At 35.5% G+C, this 23,119-nt stretch overlaps 1 protein-coding gene across 1 annotated transcript in view; it reads right to left on the minus strand.

Moving 5' to 3' along the window:
- Positions 1 to 23,119, minus strand: part of LOC150102258 (ribosomal protein S6 kinase alpha-5-like) — a 79,266-nt gene that overhangs the window by 15,560 nt on the left and 40,587 nt on the right. The window contains exons 6-8 of the mRNA XM_090399541.1: positions 16,472 to 16,545; positions 13,631 to 13,781; positions 10,495 to 10,644 (exon numbers count right to left, since the gene is read on the minus strand). Coding sequence (XP_090255667.1) covers positions 10,495 to 10,644; positions 13,631 to 13,781; positions 16,472 to 16,545 — 375 coding nt within the window. The remainder of the gene's footprint in view (positions 1 to 10,494; positions 10,645 to 13,630; positions 13,782 to 16,471; positions 16,546 to 23,119) is intronic.

A 23,119-nucleotide genomic window follows, 5' to 3' on the forward strand; every position in this document is an offset into this window, starting at 1 on the left:
TACCATCATTAAAAATCGTGCCTAAGTAGCTGAAATGTTTTACTTGTTCCACAGGTTCTCTATTCACAACACAGTTGACATTTTCAATGATTCTGCCTATTTTCATTGTCTTTGTCTTTTTATTGCTGACCTTCATACCATATCTATTACAACAGTTATTCAATTTAGTCAGAGAATCTTGCAGACTTGTAGCGAGCTTATTAAGAAGTATAACATCATCCGCATAAAGCAAAGAGCTGACATTAACATCTCCAATTTTGATATCATGTTTGATATCACTTTTCTTCATAATGTGATCCATATAGATAATGAATAACAGAGGGGATAACGTACATCCTTGTCTCACACCAGATTTAACATTAAACCATCTTCCTGTACTTCCTTCAATTCTAACTGCTGACTTACAACTCAAATAAAGACTAAGTATTGCTTGATATAATGCCCCATTGACACCATATAACTGCAGCGTATTGAATAGCTTCTCTCTTGGTACCTTGTCATATGCCTTTTCCAAATCGACAAAACTTAAATACAGATCTTTGTTATATTCCCATGATTTCTCCACTATTTGTCGTAAAGTGAAGATCTGATCCTGACAGCCTCTATTTGGCTTGAATCTAGCTTGTTCTTCACCCAGCTTTTCTTCTACAATTCTTCTCAACCGTTTCTCAAGTATACTTGCATAGATCTTGCCAGGAACACTCAGTAGGAAAATATCTCTGTAATTCTCACATTCAGTTTTATTTCCCTTTTTATATATGGGTACTATGAGAGCTCTACTCCAATCATCGGGAATTCATCCCTCTGTCCAGGCTTTCTGAACTATGCAGTGTGGCCACTGTAAGACTTTTATACCGCCATACTTCAGCATTTCTGGTCAAATATCATCTACTCCTGCCTTTCCACATTTCAAGCCTTTGGTGGCTTTTTCTACTTCAAGTATGGATATGTATTCCTGACTGCATGCCTGGTTAGTGTTTTTTACCACTGTGCTGTCATCACTGCTTGTTTCATTTAGCAGTTTTTCAAAGTAATTACTCCATACTTCAAGGATATCTTTTTCTCCTGTTTTCATGCACCTTTATCATCTCTAACTCCTTTTACAGCACTCTTTCCTCCATTCCTAAGCTTCTTCAACAACCTCCAGAATATTTTGCCACCTTCTTGATATTTATTTTCTATATTCTTACCAAAGTCCTCCCATGACTTTTGTTTAGCTCGTTTTACACAGTGTTTGGCATTCTTGCATTTGTCTCTATATTCTCTAAGAGCAAAAGCTGACTTATTTAACAGTGAATTTTTGATATGCTTTCAAAATATATCAAATTTTGATATATTTTGAAAGCATATCAAAAATCAGAACTTCATGTGTCCACCAGGGAGTTCTGATTTTTTTATCCTTGCAGACAACCTCACAGACACCTGGCAGAATCAATCAATGTTTTCTTAAGAGTTTGCCACTGAATCTCCAAGGTTTGATTCCTGTTCTCAAACTCTTTCATTTTTTTTTCAATTATCTTTCTGTATTTTAGTCTACAGTTCACATCTGAGAGCTGCTCAACTTTTATTCACTTTAAAACTTTCTTACATGTTATTCTTTTCAATATAAAATTCAATTTTATCCTGCTTAAGACTAAATAGTGATCACTTCCAATTTCAAATCCTCTGTACACTCTGGTGTCCTGTTCCAGGGAGAAAGCATCACTATCAACAATAACATAGTCAATGAGACTTTTCTTATTCCTTGCCTCTTCTCTCCATGTGAATTTGTGCACATTTTTATGTTGGAACATGGTATTAGTAATAACCAGTCCATGTCCTGAGCAGAAATCCAACAGATATTTGCCATTATTATTAGCTTTGCTCTTTTCTCCAAATTTTCCCAAAATATTTTTGTATGTCTCACAATCATTTCCTACTCTGCTATTTTAGATCCCCAACAATGACCAACTTTTCCTTTTTCATTGTGTCAGTTGCTTTTTATAAAGCCTCAAAAAATTCCTCCACTTCTACCTTGGTAGAACCTTCTGTGGGACCATAAGCACAAATAAGTATTCTCATATTTGCCCACATTACTATTTATTAGCCTTGTATTTTGTGTTGAATACTATGGCTACTCCTTCTTTTCCTTGATTGCCATTGCCTGAATATAACATTTTGTATTTATTGCTCAGAAAGATCTCACCAGTTTTGGTCTTTTTTGTTTCGGTGACACCTATTATGTCGATCTGGTACTTATCTAATTCCTCAGCTAGCTCCATTTCTTTGCCATTCAGGCTTCTTACGTTGATAGTACCGATCTTTAACTCTTGTGATGTTGTTTCAAATATTTATACAAATTATATAAATATTTGAAATTCTCATTACAAATATAGTAAAATCTTAAATATGACTATCTTAGGTTTAAAGTTGTTATTTATTAACCTTTGCCTCTATATATGTCAGTAATTGTAAAGTCATGCACTTTGGCATGATTAGGTACCCAATGTCATATTATACTCGTGGGATTATGATAGAAGAAACTGATCAGTGTTTGTAGATAGCAAGTTGAAGTTCAGGGGGTTTATGTAGCAAAGATTGCAAATACAACTCAAAAGATAATTGCACTGCTGAAAAGAACTTTGACATGTAAAGTTAAGGATGTCATTTTGCCTCTTTACAAGGTCTTGATAAGACCTCACTTCAACTATCATTTGTGGGTTCGCAATTGCTAAAAATAAATAAATAAAAATTCTTCTCCCACCCATGGTACAAGTAGACTATAGGTCTGTTTATATAACCTTTCATGGGTGGAAGACATCAAAATATAGTAAAAAAAATAATTTCTGTGTTCGACTTTAATTCTGGTGGGTAAATCGTGGCTGGCCAAACCAGCTTATTAGACTCATGAAGGAATATAATCTTGATGTTCTTCTAGACGAATCTGAGCAGAATGACCTGTCTTCAGTTGCAGGAGTATAGGATTCTGTCAACTCCAGAATGGGAGAGAGGAGAACATATATGTCAGAGAGCATAGAAAGGAATTTAATTTTTAAACTGGAGCAAAAGAAACGTTTAGGTAAATTTGGTGACGAAGTCTCGCAATTCTCTTCAACATCCTCTTTACATATGGAATGGAAATTCTAGAAAGTTCTAGAAGAAGAAGATTTGGGTGATGGGAATGATTATTATTTTATTGATCATTTTGGTATTGTATCCATTAGAGATGACAGTAGCTCTGGTAAAGGATAGTTCTTTATTTAAAACAGAACCAGTAGAACAGAGTTTATGCACATGGTGAACCAAAGTTTTAATCACACCATATTCCTGACAAGGGTGGTGATATGATGTAGCATTAATGTATTTACCAGTATGAGTTGTTTTTCTGTATACCAATAATTATAGACTGCCATTGGGGTGTTGTAAAATGAGAATATCCAGAAATGGGAGGCAAATGGTTTCATGTTCTTCAAGAGTAAATTTAATTCTTGGATTTTCTGAATTAATTTTAATTAATTTTTTCAAGAAATTCGTGAAGCTTTGAACTTTTAAATATAACCTTGCTATCTGTACTAGTAATAAAAAAAAGTAATAAACAATTGCTTACAATGTAATGCTTAATAATTATAACAATTTTAAATTCAAAGTAAATTATGCCTAAGAAATTATATTTGCTGTTTTTATTCTTCACTCAGGCATGAATAAATAAAAGTTTGCATCAGTAACAGATGAATTCATTATGAGATACTAAGGCAGTCTGATGTGAACTTTCGTAGTTGGAAAGTTGCTTAACATGCAAACTTCTGTTTGTTCATGGTTTCGTGAAGGATGAATATAAAAAAGTAATACAATTTCTTGCCAAGTATGATTTACTCACTAATCAAACAAAAAGGGGGTGCCTAAGAGTCAAAGCTGTATAACTGAGAGGAGACCTCCACATAGTCTTTAAGGAATGCGGAGAACCGACAAGGGCTTCTGACCTAATGTCCAATCCTCACCTTCTCGTGGTGCACCCTGTTGGGTATCTACTTAGATACTGAACGAACGAAGATGGTCTGGAAATTTGGGGTTTAGCCGACCAAATTGTATTCTTATTGGTTAAACCAAAATAAAAAATGATGGTACAGCAAGACAAAATTTCATGCTGGCTGGAGCGTCGCATGGTTAAACAAGGCCCCCGTTGTTTTCGCCAGGGAACCAGGGCGAACAGCGAAAAGTCAGCTACTGGAACAAATCTGAAAACAAACCCCAACTCAACATCACCAGAGTTAAAGATCGGTACTATCAACATAAGAAGCCTGAATGGCAAAGAAATGGAGCTAGCTGAGGAATTAGATAAGTACCAGATCGACATAATAGGGGTGACTGGAACAAAAAAGACCAAAACTGGTGAGATCTTTCTGAGCAATAAATACAAAATGTTATTCAGGCAATGACAATCAAGGAAAAGAAGGATTAGCCATAGTATTCAACACAAAATACGAGGCTAATCTTCTTGAATGGCAGTCAGTCTCAAGTACAGTAATGTGGGCAAATATGAGAATGGGGAACTGGACAATGAGACTTATTTGTGCCTGTGGTCCCACAGAAGGTTCTACTAAGGTAGAAGTGGAGGAATTTTTTAATGCTTTAGAAAAAGCAACTGGCACAATGAAAAATGAAAAGTTGGTCCTTGTCAGGGATCTAAATAGCAGAGTAGGACATGATTGTGAGACATACAAAAATATTTTGGGAAAATTTGGAGAAATGAGCAAAGCTAATAATAATGGCAAATATCTGTTGGATTTCTGCTCAGGACATGGACTGGTTATTACTAATACCATGTTCCAACATAAAAATGTGCACAAATTCACATGGAGAGAAGAGGCTAGGAATAAGAAAAGTCTCATTGACTATGTTATTGTTGATAGTGATGTTTTCTCCCTGGTGCAGGAAACCAGAGTGTACAGAGGATTTGAAATTGGAAGTGATCACTATTTAGTCTTGAGCAGGATAAAATTGAATTTCATATTGAAAAGAATAACATGTAAAGTGAATAAAAGTTGAGCAGCTCTCAGATGTGAACTGTAGACTAAAATACACAAAGATTATTGAAGAAAAAATGAAAGAGTTTGAGAACAGGAACCAAACCTTGGAGATTCAGTGGCAAGCCTTCAAGAAAACACTGATTGATTTTCAGCCAGAGAGGCATGTGGTGAGGTTGTCAGCAAGGATAGAAAAATCAGAACTCCCTGGTGGACACAGGAAGTTAAAGATGCAGTGAAGGAAAAGAAGAAAGCATATCAAAAGTTCCTGTCAAATAAGTCAGCTTGTGCTTTTAGAGAATATAGAGACAAATGCAAGAATGCTAAACAGTGTGCAAAACTAGCTAAACAAAAGTCATGGGAGGACTTTGGCAAGAATATAGAAAATAAATATCAAGAAGGTGGCAAAATATTCTGAAGGTTGTTGAAGAAGCTTAGGAATGGAGGAAAGAGTGCTATAAAAGGAGTTAGAGATGATAAAGGTGACATAAAAACTGGAATAAAAGATATCCTTGAAGTATGGAGTAATTACTTTGAAAAACTGCTAAATGAAACAAGCAGTGATGACAGCACAGTGGTAAAAGACACTGAGCAGCCATGCAGGCAGGAATACATATCCATATTTGAAGCAGAAAAAGCCATCAAAGGCTTGAAATGTGGAAAGGCAGCAGGAGCAGATGATATTCGACCAGAAATGCTGAAGTATGGTGGTATAAGAGTCTTACAGTGGCTGCATTGCATAGTTCAGAAAGCCTGGACAGAAGGACGAATTCCTGATGATTGGAGTAGAGCTCTCATAGTACCAATATATAAAAAAGGAAATAAAACTGAATGTGAGAATTACAGAGGTATTTCCCTACTCAGTGTTCCTGGCAAAATCTATGCAAGTATACTTGAGAAACGGTTGAGAAGAATTGTGGAAGAAAAGCTTGGTGAAGAACAAGGTGGATTCAGGCCAAACAGAGACTGTCAGAATCAGATTTTCACTTTACAACAAATAGTCGAGAAAGCATGAGAATATAACAAATATCTGTATTTAAGTTTTGTCGATTTGGAAAAGTCATATGAAAGATGCCAAGAGAGAAGCTATTCAATATGCTGCAGTTATATGATGTCAATGGGGCAATATATCAAGCAATACTTAGTCTTTATTTGAGTTGTAAGTCAGCAGTTAGAATTGAAGGAAGTACAGGAAGATAGTTTAATGTTAAATCTGGTGTCAGACAAGGATGTACATTATCCCCTTTGTTATTTATTATCTATATGGATCACATTATGAAGGAAAGTGTATTAAACATGATATCAAAATTGAGATGTTAATGTCAGCTCTTTGCTTTATGCGGATGATGTTATACTTCTAAATAAATCCGCTACAAGTATGCAAGATTCTCTGACTAAATTGAATAGCTGTTGTAATAGATATGGTATGAAGGTCGGCAATAAAAAGACAAAGACAATGAAAATAGGCAGAATCATTGAAAATGTCAACTGTGTTGTGAATGGAGAACCTGTGGAACAAGTAAAACATTTCAGCTACTTAGGCACGATTTTTACTGAAGATGGTAAATTAAATGAAGATGGAAAAGAAGAAAGCATATCAAAAGTTCCTGGCAAATAAGTCAGCTTTTACTCTTACAGAATACAGAGACAAATGTAAGAAAGCTAAACAGTGTGTAAAACTAGCTAAACAAAAGTCATGGGAGGATTTTGGCAAGAATATAGAAAATAAATATCAAGAAGGTGGCAAAATATTCTGGAGGTTGTTGAAGAAGCTTAGGAATGGAGGAAAGAGTGCTGTAAAAGGAATTAGAGATGATAAAGGTGAAATGAAAACAGGAGAAAAAGATATCCTTGAAGTATGGAGTAATTACTTTGAAAAACTGCTAAATGAAACAAGCAGTGATGACAGCACAGTGATAAAAAACACTGACCAGGCATGCAGTCAGGAATACATATCCATACTTGAAGTAGAAAAAGCCATCAAAGGCTTGAAATGTGGAAAGGCAGCAGGAGTAGATGATATTCGACCAGAAATGCTGAAGTATGGTGGTATAAGAGTCTTACAGTGGCTGCACTGCATAGTTCAGAAAGCCTGGACAGAGGGACGAATTCCCGATGATTGGAGTAGAGCTCTCATAGTACCCATATATAAAAAGGGAAATAAAACTGCATGTGAGAATTACAGAGGTATTTCCCTACTGAGTGTTCCTGGCAAGATCTATGCAAGTATACTTGAGAAACGGTTGAGAAGAATTGTGGAAGAAAAGCTTGGTGAAGAACAAGCTGGATTCAGGCCAAATAGAGGCTGTCAGGATCAGATCTTCACTTTACGACAAGTAGTCGAGTAAGCATGGGAATATAACAAAGATCTGTATTTAAGTTTTGTCGATTTGGAAAAGGCATATGACAAGGTGCCAAGAGAGAAGCTATTCAATACGCTGCAGTTATATGGTGTCAATGGGGCATTATATCAAGCAATACTTAGTCTTTATTTGAGTTGTGAGTCAGCAGTTAGAATTGAAGGAAGTACAGGAAGATGGTTTAATGTTAAATCTGGTTTGAGACAAGGATGTACATTATCCCCTCTGTTATTCATTATCTATATGGATCACATTATGAAGGAATGTGGTATTAAACCTGATATCAAAATTGGAGATGTTAATGTCAGCTCTTTGCTTTATGCGGATGATGTTATACTTCTAAATAAATCCGCTACAAGTCTGCAAGATTCTCTGACTAAATTGAATAGCTGTTGTAATAGATATGGTATGAAGGTCAGCAATAAAAAGACAAACACAATGAAAATAGGCAGAATCATTGAAAATGTCAACTGTGTTGTGAATGGAGAACCTGTGGAACAAGTAAAACATTTCAGCTACTTAGGCACAATTTTTACTGAAGATGGTAAACTAAATATAGAAATAGACAACAGAATCAGCAAAGCTGGTATCGTGGGAAGTCAATTGAATAAATTCATATGGAATAAGAAAGAAATTAGTCGGAACACTAAATTAGCTGTATACAAGACTGTGTTCAAACCAATTTTAACTTATGGATCTGAGAGCTGGGTCAGAAGTAAAACACTTGACCAAAGACTAGAGACCGCAGATATGAGAGTCCTGAGAAAGATTAGAGGCATGAACAGATGGCATCAATGGCAATATCATATTAAAAATGAGGATATTAGGAAAGAACTTGACATTGTCAGCATCCAGGAATGCGTTAGCAGAGCTAATCTCAGATGGTATGGTCACTTAAATAGAATGGGAGAGGAAAGATTAGCAAAACAAGTGTTCTCTGCCAGGTTGGCAGGAAAACGACCCAGAGGAAGACCAAGATATAGGTGGATTGATACGGTACAAAGTGCCTTAGACGATAGAAATATAAGATCTGATAATGTTGGAGTCTTGACAAGTAACAGACTGATTTGGAGAAAAATTGTAGATAGGAAGTTAGTAATGATGTAATTTTTTCATGTAGTACTGTCATATCCTGTACACCCCTTGAGGGTACATGGCAGGAATTTGATGATGATGATGATGATGATGGTAAATTAAATATAGAAATAGACAACAGAATCAGCAAAGCTGGTATGGTGCGAAGTCAATTGAATAAATTCATATGGAATAAGAGAGAAATTAGTCGGAACACTAAATTAGCTGTATACAAGACAGTGTTCAAACCACTTTTAACTTATGAATCTTAGAGCTGGGTGAGAAGTAAAACACTTGACGAAAGACTAGAGACCGCAGATATGAGAGCCCTGAACAGATGGCATCAATGGCGATATCATATTAAAAACGAAGATATTAGGAAAGAACTTGACATTGTCTGCATCCAGGAATGCGTTAGCAGAGCTAATCTCAGGTGGTATGGTCACCTAAACAGAATTGGCGAGGAAAGATTAGCAAAACAAGTGTTCTCTTCCAGGTTGCCAGCAAAACGACCCAGAGGAAGACCAAGATATAGGTGGATTGATATGGTACAAAGTGCCTTAGACGATAGAAATATAAGATCTGATAATGTTGGAGTCTTGACAAGTAACAGACTGAATTGGAGGAAAATTGTAGATAGGAAGTTAGTAATGATATAATTTTTTTATGTAGTACTATCATATCCTGTTCACCCCTTGTGGGTACATGGCAGGAATTTGATGATGATGATCAAACAAAAAATGCTATACAACAATCATAACTTTTCAAAACTTGCTTAGAAGAATTTTTTGAAAAATTAGTCTAAGAATTGTACTTGAAGTTTTTTCCATAAACTAAAAAGCATAGCATTAACTGCCAGTGAATACACTGTATCTCTAATATGACATTTCTGGTTGTTGTTGTTATTATTACTATTCAGACCTTCATGGAAAATCACAAATCCATCTATTGTTTATAATCTTCATAGAAATTCATTTTTATAGTGTATTATAATTTATGTGCAGAAAAAAGGTGTATTAAGAACAAAGTAAGGTATAGCATTGAAAAATCCTTATGTTGAAAAAAAAATATATATATACCATAAATTTTTAAACTAATGGCTAAAATTGTTTTTCACATATAATATAAGCATTACAATTATGTCTGTCTATTTCATAGATTAAGATTTTCATGCTGTGTTTAAAGTTTCATGATGCTTTAGAGCTATTTTCAATATCTTCAAGTTCTGGTAATAAGGTCAATTAATCCACATATGGAAAAAACATTACCACCTGGATTTTCTGAAGTAATTACCATTTACATTTCATCTAAATGATAAATGAAGAACTGTGACATTCTTTAGGAATCATTTAGAAATACCGCATGCCTAAAAGTATGGAAAATCATGGTTCACCATACATCCTCTGAGACTGTTATTGTAACACTTATCGGTGGTTATACAATCTGTCTAATTCAAAAACTATACTGACTTTCCTTAAAATAGGATTCAAAATTTAAACTTGGAATGTAATCACTCATTCATTCAAGATTAAATTGAAGATTTAGTCTTGAATGAGATAAATATGAATAAAATCCTATTTTACTTATATTTAACTCAAGATTAAATCAAAAATAAATCCACAATCTATAACAGTGTCAAAATTCTAACATTTAGAACACTATTGAGCCACTGCCAGTAGAATTTACCAGTGAAATATGCAATTCTTACATAAAAACCTGTTTGGATATACAAAGTCAGCTTATAATTTCCTTAAAAATTACTTAAATTTGTGAAGTTGTGATAATACTTCCTATCTCTTGAGCAATCTTACTGATGAAAGGTTATCATCAATCTTATTGATGAAATAATGATAATAAATAATACAGTAAAAATTGACTCGACAAACTCCATTTTTTAAATGTAATGAACCCATTTTGGTTGGATTCATATGATCAGTAATTTCTGATTTTATTAATTGCCAATGTGATAGGTTTTGTGATCTCTTGTGTGTGGGAGGAGAGGAAGAGATTAATATAAAAATAATAATAAATTAGGACTTGTATTTTCAGCTACATACCTTTAATACAGTGTCACACAAATCTGATGGATCCTCACAAATGGTTTTTTCACTGGAGGAATCTTCCACATTTCTTATTTCTGATTCATCTTCATCTGGAATGAATGGCGGCTCCACATTCTTATTAGCTAATTCAGTCCAGTTGATTCCCTATGAAGTAAAAGTAATCATATTCATTAAATATGAAATAAAAATTTCACATACACTTATATTAAATACATGCTTGAACCAAGTCTTTACTGACCTATGAGTCTGTAGATTGACACATACAAAAATTAATGCTTTAAGGTTTAAAATATTATATTAAGGAGCCTGTGTAGCTCTGTAGATGTGGTGTTTCGACACCACGGCGCTTGACCGCATGAAGGAAGACTTCTTGGTTTCGAATCTAGTTGGCGACTAGAGGAAATTTTTCTAAGCCTTTTTTTGATCGGTTTCCGAGTTAGTCGATCTCTGGCATGGGCAAGCGGGTTTTTTCTCCTGGAAACTCGAGTTTTTTGTCCCATAAACTCAAGAAAATCGACCATAGAACCCACACTATTTCAGACATTAGAGTCAGGGACCACAAGATGGCGGCACTTGTTGAGCCGTCTCTCTTCACTGCATGCTGCTTAATTAGTGATAGTCTAATTAAGCAGTACCACTGGTACTGCTTAATTGTACCACTGGTTAGTTGGGTACCAGTGGAGACTGAACTTCTCACTCAGTCTCCAAAAGTTAGATAGGACTAAAATGGCCTCGCCTACTCCTTATAAGGGAATCAAAGGCGTTAGCTGATTTTTTTTTTTGTTATATTATATTAAAAATTTAGGAAAATCATCATGCAGTATGTTTAATAGATGTACATAAAAGTTAACCTACTGATTATTTTGAATTTATATTAATAGAACACACAAAGAGGAGTAAATAATAATAATAAAATCCTGAGAGTAACCTTATAAATATACCATTGCTGTTGTTTGAAAAACAAAATCATATAACATTTTTTTTGTATGTATCAACTACACGTGCAATATATCAAGACCAATAATGTCTTACAAGTAGTGAGAGAGAAAAAAGTAATCTATTTGAAGGGGGGGGGGTGTATTTATTGGAGAAAACAGTATTGGAAATACCATCCCAAACAACAGAAAAAGAGAAGGTGATTTGTTAAGTTTGGAACCAAACTGTGTATGGATGCTGCCATGTTTAGTGAGGAACAAAAGTCGTGAAGTTATCAGAAGCAAAAGACAGAAATGTGATTTTTTTTTCTCAGAAATAAGATAGGATTATGTTTTGATTAGTCATCAGAATTGGAAGAAATGTAAAGACAGGAAATGAAAGCACCAAAATGAAGCAAGTACCTTGATCCAAGCTCCATTTCTGAATAACCTGTGACATCAAATCTGACAAAAGCACATATTCTGCCTCATACTATAAAATAATATTTTATAGAATAATAAACTCATTTGAAGTTCGGTGATAAATAACATATCAGCTTTAGATTTTGTAAGATATAAACATCTTTCATAGTTTGTTTCAATTTTGCTAATCTGTGTTAATGTTAATCCAAGTAATACAAATGGTGCTCCAGATGCTTAAAGAAAGTTGCTGTGATCGTAAGGCATTCTCTGTATAAGAAAAATATATTTTACTAGAACCAAGCCATTTGTCCTAGATACAATGGCATTGCCAAAATTGGGCCCTGTTAGGATTCCATGGTATTTTTGATAATGGTTTAATATTTAAATGTTAATTTCATCATTATTTAAATATTTAGTAAGGAAATTTCCATATACCTGACTAATCTCTGCTGTATATGGAAATGATATTATTAGTATATGGCCATGTCAATGGAGTTCAAATATACAATAGCAAGGAAGACAAAACCACTGCCTTATTCACCTTAAAGTCAGGTAAAAAGTTTTGCTTTAACACCTTGTTATCAAGTCTAATGAATTAAATTTAATATTTTCAAGGTGAAAGGATGATGGACAAAGTTGAACATTAACAATCTCCTTTAAATTAGGATACCTAGAGTAGATACTAAATGTAGGGAATGAAATACACTGTAGTAGAAATTTTTTTTTTAAACTTAGTTCACTGTGGTGAACTAAGTTTAAAAAAAAATGCATCTTCACTACCAAGATGAGTTCTCAGAAACAAATACTGAAAATTATGGCAGTCACTAGAAAAAGCTGTGCCTTTCCATCCCTCTCTGGCAACAAGCTTTATTTAGCTTAAGAACCTTTTGTCTCCAGCACTGGAACTTAATTCAAATCATGAACATACTTGATGCCCTTAATATATGAAATCAATGAGAGTGAGCTGTTTACAGATTCTATGCTGAATTAAAGATAGATTTTCTCTTTTCATACTTATTTATGAATAGTCAGTTTAGATTTGGTCTTGAGATAAGTTAGTTTTTCAAAAAAGTTTTTTTTCTCTCTCTCTTTTTTACTCGTACATTAAAGTTCATGGAACAATCAATTAATGGAAGTTATATTCTACGTTCAGTTTGGTTTTGTACTCAAACTATTTTTTTCCAAGAAGCAAACCACATCAAAACATGTGCTTAAGTTTGTTAAGAGCATTCTGCAGATCACAGTAACTGTTTTATTTCAATACAATTATTAGAGATCACATGGATAATCCTTATGATATAGCATATATCATGAAGATGACATATTTGTGAATCCTAATTATGGTCAGCTCCTACTATGTCAGACCTATTGGGACAAAAATAATTTATTATAGAAGGTTATGAAGTAAAGCAATTATTCAGCTTTAGATAAAATTAAATTTTGTATAGTAAGAATTTATTATATAATAATTCATTAAATTTGAAATTATTCGGCTCATTTAATTATGCAGACATTTAATAAAATTAGCAATCTGGCTTAATGCATAGACGGACATATGAAAATGCCCCCATTGTATTAAGTTAATAAGAAATATTTAATATAAAAAAAAGGTGCCTCCACTTTCTAACCAACATAAAAATTACCTTTTCTCATTAAGGCAACAGGATTTTTCCACAGCAAAGCAGACAAATGAGAACATACAGAGTATATTAAATAACTAATCTAACAATCACTGATTTATGAAATCAGTGATCGTCAGATTCATTCAGGTTGTGTTTATTTATTATACTTACTGAAAAATAGGGATGCTGTTTTATCCCTTCAACACCATAATCATCACAGCCTAATCTGTGTACAGGATCCTTGCATAGTAGTTTTGAAATAAAATCAATTACAGTTGGACATATATCCTTAGGAAATTCTGGCTCTCGTTCTCTGATGTCTCTGTAAATTTAAATTCAAAAATTTTAGTCAATTATTTAGGATATATTCAAAAAGAGAAAAGAAAAAAAAAATAATGATATACAGTATTAGAAGAGGAAGTATGAAGTAAACTTTATGTGATAAAAAAATCACATGAAATTTACTACAGACTGTGTATAATACTTGGATGTTTGAAATTCAGAAATAAGGCACTAATCTGATTGATTGATCTGTCTTTAGGCAGTATATGATTTTCATTGTCTAGTATAGCACTGCCACTGACTGTGTTTATTACTTCACAGGCTGAAGTAGTACAAAAAAAAAAAAAGAGACTATCTTTGAATTTCAGAGCAAAGGCAAGGTTTATCATGCCTGGTTCATTTCTTTTTCATATGTTATAGATTTTTGACCTTTTAAAGGCTAAATTAAAAAAAAAAAAAAAAATGAAAAGAGCCAGAGTGATAATACAAGATAGCAGATTCCCCCCCCCCCCAGATGTACTAGCATAGTTATTTATTATTATTATTATTATTTAGGAACTCCATGGTGTTCTAAGGCTCATCATGTGATAGATGACACAAAGTCTATCATATAACTCCTTAAGCTCATTCACTGTCTGCATTTGCTGCCCTCTCAGGCGATGCATTCCATGCTAATACCATGTCCCATGAAACTAACCTCTCATCCTCTTCATTTAGCATCTTCAAGGAGTGGCCTCTTGTACTTGTCTGATAAATACCTCTGAACAGCTTAAATGTCTCAATCATTTCACCCCCCCCCCCCTTTTCATCTTTTATCTGTCACTCTTTGCAGATTATATGCCATCTCATCATAACCAATGTTCTGCAGTCCCAATATCATTTTTGTTATTCACTTGTGTACTCTCTCTCTCCATGGATCAAATTCTTGTGACCAAAATTGAACACACTAATTGAGATGAGCTCTTATCTTTGTTGGTCAATGTCCTCTGTAGTAGTGCAGCAATCTTCTAGATTGTGTTTGCTACTTTTGGAATATATCTGCTGAACTTCAAATTTATATCTACCATCACCTCAAGATCTCTTGCTTCCTCTACTTCTTCCAGCATAGTTTCAACAAGAGAGTACATAGTCTATCATCTCTTTATCTCAGATTTCAAACCTTACATTTAATTGTGTAAAATTAACATACCCATTAATTTAGCCACCTTTCCAGCTTATTTAAATTCTCCTGAAGTCATAACATCTTCACTGTCACAAATAACCCTCCCAAGCTTGACATCATCTGAAAAGTTAAAAAAATCACTCTGCAATCTAGCACCAAAAATTATAGACTGAATAGCAATGATCCCACTATCAGTCCCTGTGGAGTCACACTTCCAATAGCCCTCCTGCAATCTTCTCTTCCTTATACTACTGGCACATTTCCAGTAGGCCAAATTCTCATTGAAAAACAAGTTCAATGAAGTTACTACTTCCTTAACCACATTTTTGTAAAACACATGGCAATATCTCATCAACTCTCAATGCCTTATTAACTTCCAGAGTTCTTGGTATTTGCAATAATTTTCCTAATGCACTACTAAACCTTCAACCGTCCCTATCGCTGTAGAAATAGAACTTGCTTTTCCAGGATGAAATACTTAATAAATGATTGCTTAACAACTCCATTATGTTATCTGCATTGGTCACTCAATTCCCATAGGTCATTTGTCCAATAATTTCTTCTTATGACCATATAATAAAAGAATTCCTTCAGATTTTCCTTGGATCACAGGTGCTAAGCTCTTCTAGTATTCCAGTTTTGTCTTCCTTACTATACTAGTCATCTTTGCACAAGTTTTATATGTAACTACTACTCATCTTTCTCTCTCTTTATACTTTGTTCATAATCTATTTTTCGTAATTATTTCTTAGTAAAGAAAAATTAAAAAATAATTTTGAAAAGAAAGTAAAGCTGAATTTATGAATTCCATGGAAATATCCAACAGTAATAAAAATAATAACAATTGAAGAAATAAATATTCCTATAAGATTCATTTGAGCACTTTTATGTTCATCTCATTCAGATTCTAGTACAGAATCTGAATGAAGAAAGGAAACCATTTCATACTAATTCAGACTAACGAACATCTCAAATAATTGTTAATAAATGCTTAATTGTATATATATATATATATATATATATATATATATTAGGTAATGGTTAATAAATAAACATTCTAATCTTATTATGACCTTTTTCTTGACTACTAGTATTAATAAATTAAAGACTTAATTCTGTATGTTAGTCAAGTATATATTAGTTTAATATCCAATGTTTCATTGACTGATATCTGTCAGCATTTTCAAAGGAATACACTGGTAAGCAACAGAAAGTAACAAAAACTAGGAAACTAACCAATTTCTTTTTGGTTAAATGATCTGATTAGAGTTTTCCATATATCTGGTAAGATTAGGCCTTGGTTTTTATTTAAGTTACCTGTTGAACAGGCGACTGTAACAGCTTCTTTATATGTTCTGAAATGGTAGTTGTCTTCTATGTAGGGCATATGACTCATATCCCATTCAATATTATGGTTGGTAGAGGCAAAGTGTGAAGAAAGGCCTGATATAAACTAATATTTACTTGACTAACATACAGAATTAAGTCTTTACTTTATTAATTCTAATCTTATATTTATGAAATTTTTAACCCACATATCAACATGAAACAATTGAACCAAAGTTTACCGTCTTGTTTTGAAAGGCACTTTTCGGCAATGAAGGCGATATGCAATTATTCCCAGACCCCACCAGTCTACTCCCTGAAAGGGGAAAAAAAAAATTATTCAGATTTTTAATGGTTATGTGATTATTTGAAAAAATTAAAATAATGACTTAACTAGAGGGGAAAAAAAAAATCATCATCATCATCAAATTCCTGCCATGTACCCTCAAGGGGTGTACAGGATATGACAGTACTACATGAAAAAATTACATCATTACTAACTTCTTATCTACAATTTTCCTCCAAATCAGTCTGTTACTTATCAAGACTCCAACATTATCAGATCTTATATTTCTATCGTCTAAGGCACTTTGTACCGTATCAATCCACCTATATCTTGGTCTTCCTCTGGGTCATTTTCCTGCCAACCTGGCAGAGAACACTTGTTTTGCTAATCATTCTTATTCCTTGCCTCTTCTCACCATGTGAATTTGTGCACATTTTTATGTTGGAACGTGGTGTTAGTAATAACCAGTCCATGTCCTGAGCAGAAATCCAACAGGTATTTGCCATTATTGTTAACTTTGATTTTTTCTCCAAATTTTTCCAAAATATTTTTGTATGTCTGACAATCAGTTCCTACTCTGTATTCAGATCCCCAACAAGGTCCAACTTTTCCTTTTTCGTTGTGTCAGTTACTTTTTCTAAAGCATTAAAAAATTCCTTCACTTCTACCTTAGTAGAACCTTCTGTGGGACCATAGGCACAAATAAGTCTCGTAAAGCTCCCCATTCTTGTATTGGCCCACATCACTCTACTTGAGACTGCCTGCCATTCAAGAAGATTAGCCTCATATTTTGTGTTGAATACTATGGCTACTCCTTCTTTTCCTTGATTGTCATTGCCTGAATATAACATTTTGTATTTATTGCTCAGAAAGATCTCACCAGTTTTGGTCTTTTTTGTTTCAGTCACCCCTATTATGTCAATCTGGTTCCTATCTAATTTCTCAGCTAGCTCTATTTCTTTGCCATTCAGGCTTCTTATGTTGATAGTACCGATCTTTAACTCTGGTGATGTTGAGTTGGGGTTTGTTTTCAGATTTGTTCCAGTAGCTGACTTTTCGCTGTTCGCCCTGGTTCCCTGGCGAAAACAACGGGGGCCTTGTTTAACTGGGCGACGCCCCAGCCGGCATGAAATTTTGTCATGTTCTACCATCATTTTTTATTTTGGTTTAACCAATAAGAATACAATTTGGTCGGCTAAATCCCAAATTGCCAGCCCATCCTCGTTCGTTCAGTATCAAAGTAGATACCCAACAGGGTGCACCACGAGAAGGTGAGGATTGGACATTAGGTCAGAAGCCCTGGTCGGTTCTCCGCATTCCTTTAAAGGCTTTGTGGAGGTCTCCTCTCAGTTATATAGCTTTCACCCTTAAGCACCCATATATACTTGGTTTAATCCTTTATCCAAGTGTAATAAAAATAGTTTGTGCCTGAACTATTTTCAGGACTGGGGCAACCTGCATATAGAAGTTTAAGACTTCACACCATTTGCCTTAGTAAATAAACCCAGTTCTGAAAATAGTTCAGACTCAAACTTGGATAAAGCATTAAAACAAGTATATAATTTCTCGGTGTCTTTAATTTATAGTATAACCAAGTGGAATAGTTTCCAACAACTATCTCTAATCCAGAGTATTTAAATAATTAGGTGTGACACCTTTTCACAACTCATATATTAAAATTCAACTTCTGCATTACTTCAACCTTGGTAACCTGGAGGGAGATTGTATTCTGGAGGAATTTAGATGATTGAATTGTTTTGGAGATCGGACTTGTTATCTTAGACTGTGCCTGATTGAATTTTACACAAGGTTTTTCGGGAAACTCACGTTGCACTGGTGCTAACACAGTTTGATTCCTACTGTCTCCCCACCTGCTATGAGGACCATTGGTGGATGTATGGTATTTTAGGGAGGTAGGTTTTCACTCTGTGGCCAAGTGAGTTCTTGACACTCCTTTCTCCATTTAGGAGGGCATTACAAATTTAAACATTGCTAGTAGACCACTGTAGCCTACAGGATTTTTTGTTGGCAGGCCCCCTAGCCCTGCTAGATTATATTTGTAGGCCAACAGGCTTACTTCACTGTAAAGACTCCCACATTCTTTACTGCTCTCAAACAGTTCCAGCCAGCAGGAGATGCCACCTCGATATTGAAAACATCAAGGAGCAGATCTAGATCCTTCATAAGGAGCAGTCTCTAGAGGTACTGAAGTTTATAATGGAAAAGCTTGAATCTTACTAGCCGGGTTTTATAAAGCAGTACACTCAACTGATGATCAGGATGCAGAGGAGGAGGTAACACAAGGAGAATTCATCACTGTTCTGCCATCAAAATCTCCTCACCAAAACAACTCACAGGGGGAGCATTCAAAAAAGACGCAGAACTACAGAAGACCAGATGGATGAAGACTCACCAACACCGATGTCCCGAGGAACACCGAAAAGGTTCCCCCCTGTTATATCAAGGAAGAAGGATAAATGGACCATTGTCTCATCAGCCTTTAGGGAACATAACATATCATATTGCTGGGCTAAAAAGTTAGAGGAAGGAATCAACATCCAGCCAGCCTCAGTAACTGACTATAGACAAATGACAAAGCTAAGAGACAACAAGTCTTCCTTACCATACATTTGCTTTACCCAGCAAAAAGAATCTGAAGGTGGTACTTCATGGGGTCACCGAAGGTGTTACCCAATGAAGAAATCACAGCTGACCTTATGAGTCAGAGATTGACCCCCTTTCAAAGTGAGCAGGATACTCAGGTCAGATAAATGGCCTGTGAGACTGGTGCTAGTAGAGATTGACAAGATGCAGAAAAAGATATACAAACTGACTGCTATTTGTGGCCTTGAAATTTCTACTGAGCCACTAAGGAAAAAGTCATCAGCTGGGCAGTGCCAAAGATTTGGCCATGCCCAAAAACTAGGCAAGGCCAACTTCAGGTGTCTAAAATGCAGCGAGGGCCACTTGACCATCACATGCACAAAACCAAGATCCACGCCAGCTAAATGTGCCAACTGCAGAGGACCTCGTCAACTACAAGGGGTGCATTGCACACTCAAAGAACCACAGGTCAACAAAAGCTGCCTTTCCACCAACCCACAGCAACGATCAAGGCAGCAGCCACCTAGATGGCCCCCCAGTTCAAATAATCTCAAATTGAACAACTCGGGAAGGAAAACAAACTGCAGCAGCTACTAAAACTTATGCCAAGGCTGCATGAGCTAAGGCTATTCCATCTCCAATCTAACATCAGTATTAACTGCCACACTAGCTACCTTGTTATAAAAATTCAGCATGACAAATCCTTTGCCATCCTCCACGAAAAGATTCCTGCAAGGTTCCCATTCAATTCTGAAAGCCCTCAATCACAAATAAAAGGAAATATAAGCCTAACTCTCTCATCATCACCACTGTATGGAACGCATATGGTCTTAGTAACAAAATCCTGAAACTGCAAGAGTTCACTCACAGATACAATCCTGATATAGTCTTAGTAAATGAAACACATCTCAGGCCAGCTAATAGTCCTAAATTATGTGGCTTTGTGATGTATAAAACATAGACTTACTGCCGATGGAGGAAGTACAGCCGTATACATCAAAAATCATTTAAGCCATAACATCCTGACCAATCCACAAACCAAGAACCTTGAGATAATACCGGCAGCATCAAAATCTACGCTGCATACAACCCACTGTTGGCATCTGATTTGGATTCCATTCTCGGCTCTACTGACATCATTATTATGGCTGGAGACTAATGCCAAACACACAGCTTGGTTCAGCTCCACAATCAAGGTCCTACACTAAACAATTATTCAACACAAAACTCAATAGTTATAGCCAGACCTACAGAATTCACCCATCACAGCCCAGTTGGAAGCTCAGATGTACTTGACATAGTCATCCTCAGAAACATTAGAACCAGTATCAGCTAGAAACACTAAATGAACTATCTTCCATCCACAACCAACCTCTGCACTCCTTTATATCTTGGGACAAACTCTCTAGAATTCTCCCAGAGCACATCAGCCCAGCCCCTGTTATTCACAATAAAGAGGAAATATACTTTGCTGTAAACAACCTAACTAGTCAAATCAAAAAAGCAATACATTCAGTTACCCAAACTACAGTCTTTCACTCGATCAGTCAGATCCCCCCCCCCAGGAAATCATGGACCTAATATGAGCAAAAAACAAAGCTTGCAAAAGATACCACAACACAAGAGCCCACAAGATAAAACAATACTGAACAGATTAAATCGGAAAGTCCATGAAGCTCTTCAAAAGCACCAAAACCTTGATTGGGAAACCAAACCGACTAACCTAACCCAGAGGACAAATCCATCTGGAAATTCTTGAGATCTCTTCACACTAAAAGGCAACTTATACCCGCAATACAAAACTGAAGCTCTACTAGACAACCTGGAAACACAACGCAACCCCCTCTTATGAAAATTTAAACATCAACCTTATCTACAAAATTCACTGCCGTGTCAAGCAATTCTTAAGACAACAGCAGGACAATTCTGAACTTATCACGCCTACTTCTCCAGCAGAAATAACAAATATTATAGCCCATCCGAACAACAAAAAAGCTCCAGGTCCAGATGGCATCACCAACAGAATAATCAAATTACTACCCAGAAAAGCTATAATTCCTTTAGTCAACATAATCAACACTACTCTCAGATTTCAGCACTTTCCCACTACCTGGAAGATTCCTGACATCTTCCCTATCAAAAAGATTGGAAAGAACCCCCAACTCCCAGAAAGCTACAGACCTATCAGCCTTTTACCCTGTCATGGTAGGTAGCTGAAAAAATTATACTCACAAGGCTTCAATCAGAAACGGACAAATTAGGAATCATTCCAAACAAGCAATCTGCATTCTGTAAAGACCATAATACTGTTCAACAGATTGATAGACTGATTGAGCAAATCACAAAAGGCTACAATTGGAACCTCCATACAGCTGCAGTCTTCATAGATGTTGCAAAAGCTTTTTACAAGATGTAGCATCAGGGCCTGCTTTATAAACTTCTAGAATTCAAGCTACCAATTAAACTAATAAAATTAATAGATGTATACCTCAAAGACAGATTTATGCAAATCAAAATAAATGAAATCGCATCAACTAGATGCAAAATCATGGCTGGTGTGCCTCAGGGCTCTCTCTTGGCTCCCATTTTATTTTCAATTTATGCAGCTGACATTCCCCAAAACCCTAGTACAACCATCACTGCATTATATGCAGATGACACCGCTCTACTAGCAAGATCGCTCAGCCCCCAACTGGTAATCAGTAGACTCCAAAGCAGTATTCATAAACTAGAAAAGTCGCTGATGGACGACAGGATACAAGTAAACCCCCAAAAAAGTTCAGCTATAATGTTTACCAAAAAGAAGGTCCAGAGCAAGAAGGACATACATCTATTAGGAGTGAAGATTCCATGGCAGACTTAAGTTAAATACCTAGGTGTGATACTTGACAAAAAACTTCAATTCGGCAATCGCATAAAACATATTGGCTCGAAGACATCTAAAGCAATCACGCAACTCTACCTCATGATCAACAGCAGAAGCAAGCTGGATGTACATATCAAACTACTTATAAGATGGTAATATGCACAGTCATCACTTACACATCTCCTGTTTGGAGCCATACCTTGAATACAAATGTTCAAAAACTGCAGAGGATACAGAACAAATGTCTGAGGATGATTCTGGATGCCCCGTGGTTCATAAGAAACTCCCAGATTCACATAGAAGTCAACATTCCTTATATTTCCTCCCTTCTCCATATTCTAGCAGAAAAGTTCTTCATCAAGGCAAGTAATCACCCAAACCCACTGATCAAACAAGCTTCGGACTACAATGAAGCAGAATACTACAAATATAAAAGACCCAAATCAATCTTACACTCAGCTGAATGCAGCTAATCTCAATGCCCTCACAGGGTGAGCCTAGAGCGCAATAACACTCCACTCAAAGAACCTCTCTCACAGACAAAGGTGAATATGAAAAGCATTAGTGCTTCACCCATCAAACCAGCAATGTTCTGCGTTCTGCCTTGGTAACCTATGTCCAACACTGAGCTGGCTCCCACTGACGAGACCTCAATAAAGGTTGAAACCAGTCTGGGTAGTGACCCTTCCCATAATGCATAACATTATACATTATGGGAAGCACATATCCTTACAGGATATGTGCTTTGCATTATGGGATACTAAGGCAAATGATAGACGCTTAAGACATCATGAGTTGCCCCAGTCCTGAAAATAGTTCAGGTGCAAACTTGTTTGCTTACACTTGGATAAAGGATTGGATAAAAATATATAATTTCTTGGTATCTTTAATTTATAATGTATGATAGTTCCATTGTACAAAGTTAGCATAAAAACCAGTGTATTAAACTACCCACCTTAAAAATATGTCTAGAGTTGTGGTCTTCACCACAAAGATTTCGGAGAAACTGGTAAGAACTTGCATAACAGAACTGGCTGGATGTACAAGCTATACTCTGCAAGGAACATCATGGATTTACTAAAGGAAGGTCATGTTTTAACAATTTGCTTGTATTTTATAACAATGTTACAGCTG

The sequence above is a fragment of the Typopeltis vanoorti genome, chromosome 10 (assembly GCF_054136105.1).
Source record: "Typopeltis vanoorti isolate ZY-2024b chromosome 10, IOZ_Tvanoo_1.0, whole genome shotgun sequence".
Classification (NCBI taxonomy): domain Eukaryota; kingdom Metazoa; phylum Arthropoda; class Arachnida; order Uropygi; family Thelyphonidae; genus Typopeltis; species Typopeltis vanoorti.